Genomic DNA, 10,607 nt, shown 5'->3' with positions numbered 1-10,607 from the left:
AGTCAACGGAAAACCAACATATTATATGCTGATCAGCAAAGATAAAGCTTTTATTTCAAACACTACCTCATTTTCGTTGACCAGCAAAAATAAAGCCAGGTGTGCCATTTGGAGAATATGAGCCAGTGAGAAGAAAATAAGGGTTTGAAATATTGCTATTGTTAGTTTCTCGGTCTATCTTATATGTAGAGTCATGATTCTTATCCTTATTCTTTGAAAATGTTCTGTATCCCTGATGGGCAAAGCAGAGCAGGAGGGCCCATGCCTTAGAATAAAGGGAAGGCCAAAATTATTAATTTTAAATGTGCAAACATTTAAAATATAAAAAACCAAAACATCTAGAAGCTCCAAAAAAAAGATGGACCTGAATCCTAGTGAAAAGTCTACTAATAATCACGCAAAAGTAAATTTTAATCAGATAAAAGGTTGTTCAACGTGCACACTTTACATGCATCAGATTCTCCAAATGGCACACCTGGCTTAATAACTCCCTGAAAGCAGATAACATAACAAAAACAACACTTGGAATGTTATTAGACAAATTAGCATGTCGGGCTGCAGCTAAAAGCATTTTTAGCAATGTATCTTGCCTGTTGTGACCAATTTATAGGATTCATCTATTGGAAATAAGGATCATTGACTCCTTAGATAAAGTAACCTGGGGTTGTTAAAAAAGTAAGAATGAGCTTATGGCACTCGGATCAAAGATCCAAACACACCAAACTTAATAACTGATGTCGAGTACATTCAGTAGAGGCGCCAAAGCCAGATACTACACAAGTTACACACATTCTATACAGGACTATTTATATGCACGCTATCCATAGGGTGAGCATGTATTAACCTTCTTGGTACAAAGAAGAGCCAAGCAGCAATGTGAGTGTTAGTTGGGTATAAGCTTGGAGTGAAGCTTGGAGAACGTCGGAGTCAGATCGCAGCGCCCATAGTCATTTGTCTTCACCATGTCTCCTAAAGTCGTTGCTCCCTTTTCAGAAGCAGCAATGGAATGGTCCTGAATTAAGCAAGATGGATACAAGTATTCTCTTTTCGAAGAAGAGTACGTCCCCTTGAGTTTGGAAGATCGCTTTCAAACTTATAAGAATATGGATTCGTAGATTAGTATAAGTTGTCAGAAAATTACCTGACAGAATATATAACTTGTGATCCTTTTCATCGCGCAACTTCCTTTCTCCTGCAAAAGCAAATTTTAGGAGACCAGTGAATCAAACCATTCACTTCCGCATGCCTGAAAAATATTACATATTTCCAATACTACATACTAATTATTTCTTAACAAGTTCTGAGTTCATTGTTTTTCTCTTTGTGTAGCTCGTACAATATAAGGAAAAAACAAGGAAATTACAAAAAAACAAAAAACAACAATAGATTGAACAGGCCAGGAAATCAACATGCGTGCGTACCGGTCGAAAGCGCAGGCAAAACAATAAGCAGAAGAACAAATACCAAACCCCTGTTTGCTTTCACGGAACTCATCTTGTACCTTCCCCCTCCTATAATCCTTCTATCCCTGAGCACTGCATCAGAACAGTGTATCCGGATTTATATAGCTCAACTATGCCCCACTGCCCAATCACAGGATTAAGGCAAACATCCCGGGAGAAACTTTGAGGAGGAACAAGATAGTGCAAAATCCTGGAATCTCCGAGAGCCCCATGGGAGGACGGTGGAGGAAGATCCGAGCGAGCTATTCTCCATGCCCAGGAAGGTCCTTCACCACTGCATCCATGGCGGGGACGGAGGCATGCTTCGGCGCAGAGGACTCGTCCCCCACGTGAATGCCTGCCGCATAGGAGGGCGTTGCGGACTGCGGCAGCCGGGGTCGATGGCGTGGCGGCTGCGCGCGGGGGATGAGCGAGGGAGGAGGTCTAGCGCAGCTGCACGCGAGGCAAGAAGATCCTAGGGTTTCGCGGACGATTGATAGAGAGAGGGAGGCGTGGGCGAGGGAGGAGAGTACGACGTAGCCATGGTAGCGTCGACGGTGAGTTGGGGCGAGGATGGCTCCATCGGCATTGAAGGCGGCCTGGGGAAGGGCGCTGGGATTTGGGACGAAGATGACTCCAGTGGAGGCGGGCCGTTGATGGGAGGCGCGGCGCAGACGCAGGCGCTAATGGCTCGGTCGCAGTTGGAGGCGTCGCGCGTGCGTTGGTGGCGGGGACTGGCGGGGGCACGGATGCCTGGTGGACGCCCTCGCTACGTACTTAAGGTGCAGTAGAGATAATATCACTTTGTGTGTCGCATCTGCTCCGCCTGCGCTTGCTGCGCGCTCCCTGCGCCCACTGCCGGACTGCCCTGACCCGCACTCGCTGCATGCCCTGCGGGCCCTCGCCCGGTGCGTCCGCCCCCACCCGTGCTCAATGCGCGCGTCGCACTCTCCCCACGCCTGTGCTTTATCTGTCATTTTTTGCGGTAAACTTTAGACCATTTTTTGTTCAAATCTTGTGACCGCAAGTCCGCAACGTGCTTTATCTGCCAAAAAAAAGAGGTTCGGTTTCTGCAACTCTGCTGCCGGTTTATCAAATATGGAACCCATTAATTGGTCGATGACGAACCGATCCAAAATCAAAAAAATGGTTTGCATTCAGATCTGGCCGGTTTCTATCGGTTTACACCGATAAATCGAACATGAATCTCGGCCAGTTTTTGGGCACCAATCGGTTTGGTGAACCTTGTACAAATGTATAATACAGCAGCGATTCCCTTGGGTTACAGCTTGCACTCACGTTGTAACCGGAGAATTCTCACGATATGATAACCATTTGCATTTCTGAATGTTACAGTACCAGAGCTTGTGAAGAAGGGAACCATGTGTCCATGTGGGTAGGCAAAATAGAAAAAAAAAGGAAAAAAAAAGACGACGCCTGAGAGATTCGAACTCTCGCGGGGAAACCCCATGTACTTAGCAGGCACACGCCTTAACCACTCGGCCAAAGCGTCGTTGTTGTTACGGCTCACATCAGGTTATCCCATGGCGTACTTGTGCGTCCATCCCCTGGCGGTGGACTCGTACCTGAGGCGGTCGGTCTTGCACATGTGGGCGATCTCCGGGACGAGCGGGTCGTCCGGGTTGGGGTCGGTGAGCAGGGAGCAGACGGAGAGCAGCACCTTGGAGACCGTCAGCGCGGGGCTCCACTGCTCCTTGAGGATGTCCAGGCAGATGCTGCCGTTGCTGTTGATGTTGGGGTGGAACACCTTCGTCTTGAACGCCACCTGTTTGTTTGTTTGTTTGGATCCACTCTTTGAGCTCAGCAGCCATGGTCGAGCGAGCCATGAGATGAGACAGGCAGGCAGGCACACGCACCTTGGGAGGCTTGAACGGGTAGTCCGGAGGGAAGTGGATGGCGACCAGGAACACGCCCCCCGAGTAGGGGCTGTCGCTGGGCCCCATGATCGTCGCTTGCCAGTGGAACATGTCGTCGGACACAGGCCCTGCACGCGCCACAAACCTGAGCACTGAGTCCTTCTCCTTCTCCCCTTCTCGATCCCTGACTGAACTAACTGGACTGGATGAAACACACAGACAGAGAGACATGTTTGTACCTGCGCTGCAGGACGTGGGTGGATCCCTCTGCAGGTCCTTGAGCTCCTTGATGATCCTCCTCAGCGCCATCGACGACCAAGAAAGAACTGCCGCGCTGGTCTCAATCTCAAGCTCTGGAAGCTGCAAAACCACCGAGGATTTGCAGCGCAGGGCCTCTCTCTCCCTCTCTCTCTCTCTGCCTGTCTACACCTATATACACACGCACGCACGCGGGCAGCAAAGGGAGAATCTTGCCGCTGTTGTGCACTGCCGAAAGAATCGAGCCTTCTGGACACGGTCAAATGGGCATTGGGTTCTTCAACAAGGACCATATCCAGGCAGCCGACCTAACTAATATTCTCCGTAAAGCTTAAACAGGCGGCGGCCGCGCTAGCTTGTGCAAGTGGGGTGTGTGGAATGTGACAAAGGCGGCGGCGGGGTCGGGGCCGGGGGCTCTCCCCCACTGACGACGGCTCTGCTTCGTCCGCCCAGCTGCCCGCGCCGTTCATCATCCCTGGCGTTGGCGGAAAGGGGAGAAAGGGACCGTCTTTGCATCTGCTGGTGTCGTCGATGGGACGAGGCGTTCGACGGTCGGTGCCGCCTGTTGTGTTCTCGATGCCCTATGCTTCAATTCAAGGGCCTCCTCCTGAGCCGTCCGATATATATATATATATATATATATATATATATATATATATATATATATATATATATATATATATATATATATATATATATATATATATATATATTCTAGCTTATCACAATGTACACATGCAGTAGAATCATGCGGTACTAGACAAGCTTCCTCTTGGCCGTTCTTTCTCGGAATGTTCTAGAAGGACCGAACGGTGCCTGTTTCAGTATCTCGCGTGCGGTCTGGCTGATTGCAATTAATCTTGCATGGAGTCGAGGGCCTCAGATTTCAGCTTGGGCTTTGTTTTTTTTTGATGATAATGGGCTTTGTTTTTTTTTGTTCGTTCAGGTGTCATAACTGGGCTCAAGTCATAGCCCAATAGGTGACAACTGGTAAGATGCCATGGACGACAAGATTTTAGGTAATCCCCGTTTCAAAGAGGTAGTGAGTGTCACACCCGGTTTTAGAAGGCAAACCGAATGCGAACCATGTACGTGCCAGGATCAGTTATTCACGTACACAGCGGTTACATAACATGGACATCATCACACAGTGCTCAAATAGTATTAAAAGGGGAAATAATAGTCGATTACATCATACGTCTGAGACGTCCATATAGTCCTTACAATAAATCAAAGTGCAGAAAAGAAACGTAGATAAACGCGGCCTTCACAGGCAGCCGACTGGGGGTTGCCGCTAACCCACGCCTTGAACTCGTCGTAGTCTTGGAACTCCTGGAAGTCTCCTTCCACAGCTTCATCTTCTCCTGAGCAGTGGTTGCAATGCTGACAACCTGGGGATGAGGGGGGGGGGTTGGTGTGTAGAGCAAGGGTGAGTACACATCAACATACTCAGCAAGTATCCTGTTTGGCTGTAGTGGACTAGCTTTATGTGGGGATAAGTCAACCAGTTGCTTTTAGTTGGTCAGATTATTATTTACTAATAGAAGGCCAGGTTTTAGCATTAACCCAAGTTATTAGCCCGATGTACCCTTTCCAAACGGAAAGAATACCACTTACCAGCACCATAGTCATAACTAGAACCATCGATCTCATAGCCACCTGTAAACCAAAATGTCTCTGATCAAGTACCACTAATCACTGGAGCTCCCTTGGCCGCTCATAACCGCGAGCACGACTGATATATCAGTTTTCAAACACTCTGCAGAGGTTGTGCACTTTACCCATAAGCCATGATTCCCATTCTGCCCGGAGATCATGACTCTCCATTGATCACTACCAAGGTGACCCAGCAGGGCATCACTATATATCCTTTACAAAGATTCCCCGGGGCTGTAGCCGCACGTTAGGTTTCCTAAATGTACCGCACTCCTCCCCAAGGGACAAATCAACCTTGACAGAGCGAGCCGCATACACCGAGCCCCATTGACGGCACGACGGCGAAGCGAACTACACCCCAGATCCTCTAATTATTCAGCTAGGGGCATCCCATTCCACCCTCATGGTTGCACTGTTTTCCCGGGCGGTCATCCATAGAACAGGTCCTTACGGAGAGGCACTCGAGAAACCGCTCGAGCCCCCTTAAAGGCCACAAGTACAACATCAGAATAAGAGAAGGGAAAACAGCGTATCATAGATAATCTCATCATGTTCATTGATTAGAGTTAAGCAATAGCATAAAGCTAAACCATAATAATCCAACCCAAATAGGTAAACAAGGACATGGATAACAAAGCTAGTCAATCCTTAGGCATAAGTGTATAATGCGGGAGGTGAATTAAAGAATGAATAGGACATAGATAGGTCAAGAGACACTTGCCTCCACCAACCGACTGCTGCTCAGGGGCTTCTCCTGCGAGTTCCTCGGGCTCTTCAACCGGATCGTTCTCTATGCGATTGCAAGCACACATACATCCATCCATTCAAATTAGGAAACAAACAATACACCATACAAGAGAACAATTAAAGTAAATATGCATAGAATATCACATACGATAATGAATTTACCTTGGTTAGAAAGAAATGGGGAAAGGTCTCGCGAGAGTTAAAGCTTATGCTCGAGGCGCACTACGGGTAAACGAATAACTAAACGTTACGTGCTCTAGTTCCATTTGGTTCTAACAAAAGAATTAGCTACATGCACTAATGTAAACGTGGCCACTTTTAGTAGATTAACATTGAATGAGATAGATGATTAGCTATACAAATTAACTAACGTAACCAATTTCCAAATTGAGACTCCTATCTTATTAATATAAACACGTGATTAGCGCGCATAGGACACGGGGGGTAGACAGGGTGTCCGGGGGTAGACGAAGGCACGACGAGTCGTGCCAAGGCACGCGCACTACGCGGGCACGCGCGCGAGGCCGCACGCACACGCCACGGACTAGCCGTGCGCACGTCGGGACCGTACGTTAGCCGGTCTCAAAGCCGCGCGCCACAGGCACGCTGGGCCAAGCTCGAGGCCACGCAGGGGCCGACACGACGTCAGCAAGGCACGACGGGGCGAGCGGGCAAGCACACCGGGGCAAGCGAGCACGGGCGAGCGAGGACGCGGCCGGGCGCGGGGGCGGGCGGTCGAACCGGGGCACGGGGGCGGCCGAGCTCGCCGGGCATGGGGCAGGGCCGAGGGGGCGTGGGACGGGGTGGCCGAGGGCGGGGCCGAGCGGGGCGAGGCGGCCGAGCCGAACTCGCCGGAGAGCGGCGCGGGGAGGGCGGGCGCGGGACGGCCGAGGTCGGGGCCGGAGCCGAGCGCGACGGGGGCGGTGCGGGGTGGCCGGGCGCGGGCGGCCGAGGGCGGCCGAGCCGAAGGCGGCCGGGGCCGGGGCCGAGCTCGCCGGGAGCGGCCGAGCGAGGGCGACGCGGGCCGGGGACGGCCGAGGGCGGCGCGGGGAGGGCGGCCGAGCGGCCGGCCGAGCGGCCGGCCGAGCGCGGGGCGGCCGAGGGCGATCGGGCGCGGAGCCGGCCGGGCACGGGCGAGGCCGGGGCGTCCGGGGCCGAAGCCGAGCTCGCCGGGGCCGAGGCGGGCGCGCCCATGGCGCGGGGGCGGGGGACGCCGACGGGAGGGAAGGAGGAGGGAGGGGGGGAGAGGAGGGAGGGGGAGGGAGAAACCTCACCGGAGGGAAGGACGGCGCGGCGGCGGCGCCGGGGAGGCGGCAGCGGCGGCGCGGGGGCGGGACGGGGCGACGACAGCTAGGGTTAGGGTGAGGGAGAGAGAGAGGGGATGACGAGCGGGGCCCGCGGGGAGGGGATTTTTGGAAAAAGGAAAGGGGAGGGGGGACAGTTGGGCTGGCTGGGCCCAAAGGGGGAGGGGGCGCGCGGCTGGGCCGCCAGGCGGCCCACAGCGGGAAGGGAAGGGGGGGCGGCTGGGCCGCCGCGAGGCCCACGAGAGAAGGGGGGCTCCTTTCTATTTTCCATTTTCTTTATCTTTTGTTCTTTCCTATTTTCTTCATGATGTTAAATTGAATTCCTCATTAAACCCATGCTCCACAAAATCACTTATCAAACAAAGTGAAAGTATACGCCAACATGATGTGACAATCAAAGCGCTCATAGGGTTTTAATTTACTAGGCTTACATGTAGATATAATACAAAATAATTCCCCACTATTTAGGGAAAAGAAAAGAAAGATCAAGGAAAAGAGAGGGTAACACCTGAATTTGGTGGATATTGGAAAAGAAATTTTATATCCCCAAATTCAGGGTGTTACAAATCTAACCCCTTAACAGAATCTCGCCCTCGAGATTCAAGAAGAGGCTAGCAAGAAAATGAGATTGGTTCATTGGTTGATCATGACCTTCTTGAGTTGGCTTTCACTCTGCAACCTTAACTTGCGGACTTGTTGCTTTGACTTTCAGATGCTCGAGACCAATTGATGCAGTTCTTGAGGATCTCCTGGACCTGTGGGTTAGGACCCCCACATGCTTCCGTTGCGCCACTCTGATCTTGTTGGTTGATGTTGATCACATTGCCTTCATTGGGGTTAGCGGCTGTCGGGGACCATAATTAGGGGTACCCTCAAGACGCCTAATTCTCAGCTGGTAACCCCCATCAGCATAAAGCTGCAAAGGCCTGATGGGTACGATTAAGTCAGGGATCGGTCCACACGAGTGACTCGATCACGCTTCACCCGAGCCTAGCCTCGGCCAAGGGCAGCCGACCTCGAGAGACTTCCGTCTCGCCCGAGGCCCCCTTTTTATGGCGGACACATCACCGGCTCGCCCGAGGCCTTGGCTTCGCTCAGAAGCAACCTTGACTAAATCGCCACACCGACTGACCAAACTGCAGGGGCATTTAACGCAAAGGTGGCCTGACACCTTTATCCTGACACGCGCCCCCGGCAGAGCCGAAGTGACCGCCGTCACTCCACCGCTCCACTGGCCAGTCTGACAGAAGGACAGCGCCGCCTGCGCCACTCCGACTGCAGTGCCACTCGACAGAGTGAGTCTGACAGGCAGTCAGGCCTTGCCAAAGGCGCCACGGCGAACTCCGCTCCGCCCGACCCCAGGGCTCGGACTCGGGCTAAGACCCGGAAGACGGCGAACTCCGCTCCGCCCGACCCCAGGGCTCGGACTCGGGCTAAGACCCGGAAGACGGCGAACTCCGCTCCGCCCGACCCCAGGGCTCGGACTCGGGCTAAGACCCGGAAGACGGCGAACTCCGCTCCGCCCGACCCCAGGGCTCGGACTCGGGCTAACACCCGGAAGACGACGAAACTCCGCTTCGCCCGACCCCAGGGCTCGGACTCCGCCCTGGCCTCGGCCGAACGACTTCCGCCTCGGCCGACCCCATGGCTCGGGCTCGGCCACGGCAACGGAAGACAGACTCAACCTCGGCTTCGGAGGAACCCCCACGTCGCCCTGCCTAGGGCACAGACCGCCACGTCAACAGGGAGCGCCATCATCATCCTACCCCGAATCGACTCGGGTCACGGAGAACAAGACCGGCGTCCCATCCGGCCAGCTCCGCCGGAGGGGCAATGATGGCGCTCCACAAGCTCTATGACGACGGCGGCCCCCAGCTCTCTTACGGAAGCAGGACGACGTCAGCAGGGACTCGACCGCTCCAACAGCTGTCCCTCCGCCAGGCTCCGCCACACCTCCGACAGCCACGACATCACGCCAGCAGGGTGCCCAGATCTCTCCGGCTGCCACATTGGCATGTACCTAGGGCGCTAGCTCTCCCTCCGCTAGACACGTAGCACTCTGCTACACCCCCCATTGTACACCTGGATCCTCTCCTTACGACTATAAAAGGGAGGACCAGGGCCTTCTTAGAGAAGGTTGGCCGCGCGGGACCGAGGACGGGACAGGCGCTCTCTTGGGGCCGCTCGCTTCCCTCACCCGCGTGGACGCTTGTAACCCCCCTACTGCAAGCGCACCTGACCTGGGCGCGGGACGAACACGAAGGCCGCGGGACTTCCACCTCTCTCACGCTCGACTCCGGCCACCTCGCCTCTCCCCCCTTCGCGCTCGCCCACGCGCTCGACCCATCTGGGCTGGGGCACGCAGCACACTCACTCGTCGGCTTAGGGACCCCCCTGTCTCGAAACGCCGACAGTTGGCGCGCCAGGTAGGGGCCTGCTGTGTGCTGACGAACAGCTCCCCGTCAAGCTCCAGATGGGCAGTCTCCAGCAACCTCTCCGGCCCGGGACGGTGCTTCGTTTCGGGACTCTTGAGTTCATGTCTTTCGACGGCAGCTACGACATGATACTTCTTCCGCCGCCGCGACTACGACAATGGCGGCCGACAACCCGCCCGCCGACGGCGGAATCGACGACGTCTTCCCCGCGTGGTGGAAGGGCAACATTCGGGCTCGCTCCGTTCTCTCCCCCGCCAACGGAGGAGGAGGCGGGGCCGTCAAGGCCAGGTGGGAGGCCGCGCTTCGTCGGCCGTCGAGCGAATCGACGCCCCCGATGCCCCGACGGAAGGCACGCCGGACGTCGACCTCGCGTTCAAGACGGAGGCAAGCGCCGTCCCCCCGCGGCACGCTGACCCCGAGCAAGAAGACGACGCCGGCGCGCTCGCGGAAAGCCTGCAGAACGTCGCCCTCGAACCAGAGATGACGGTGCAACCAGTCCCCGATGTGACTACGTCGCTCCTCGTCGACCAAAAGGTACCGACTAACTCCCATCTTGCGTCATTTCGACTCGGCCTCAACCCGCCAAACGACCTCGTTTTGGCGGGCGCTCTCATTGAGGCGAGTGCAACCCCACTGAGGTTCCGTATGCGGTCGCCTTGGGACCGACTGACGGACGTCTCGACCTACGGGCCCTCTGGGTCCGAGGAAGATGACGATCCCAGCATCGGTTGGGATTTCTCTGGACTTGGCAACCCCAGTGCCGTGCGGGACTTCATGACCGCATGTGACTACTGCCTATCCGACTGTTCCGATGGAAGCCGCAGCCTTGGCGACGAGAGCTGCGGCCCAAGCCGCGAATGTTTCCACATCGAGCTAGGAGATCCCTCC

General features: G+C 54.6%; 1 protein-coding gene and 1 non-coding gene across 2 annotated transcripts; both read right to left on the bottom strand.

The window, feature by feature from the left end:
- Window positions 1-2,639: 2,639 nt before the first annotated feature.
- LOC103654927 (ubiquitin-conjugating enzyme E2 28-like) lies at window positions 2,640-3,702 on the bottom strand. Its single transcript, NM_001301464.1, is given in 3 exon segments — window positions 2,640-3,228; window positions 3,320-3,447; window positions 3,559-3,702. Coding segments are annotated over 3 exon segments (447 nt in total). The 5' UTR covers window positions 3,629-3,702; the 3' UTR covers window positions 2,640-2,979.
- On the bottom strand, window positions 2,874-2,955 carry TRNAS-GCU (transfer RNA serine (anticodon GCU)). Its single transcript has one exon. It is a non-coding gene; the product is annotated as a tRNA-Ser (tRNA).
- Window positions 3,703-10,607: the final 6,905 nt, after the last annotated feature.

Source organism: Zea mays, chromosome 4 (assembly GCF_902167145.1).
Source record: "Zea mays cultivar B73 chromosome 4, Zm-B73-REFERENCE-NAM-5.0, whole genome shotgun sequence".
In the NCBI taxonomy this organism is placed as follows: Eukaryota; Viridiplantae; Streptophyta; class Magnoliopsida; order Poales; family Poaceae; genus Zea; species Zea mays.
This window is presented reverse-complemented; position numbering and strand designations above follow the sequence as displayed.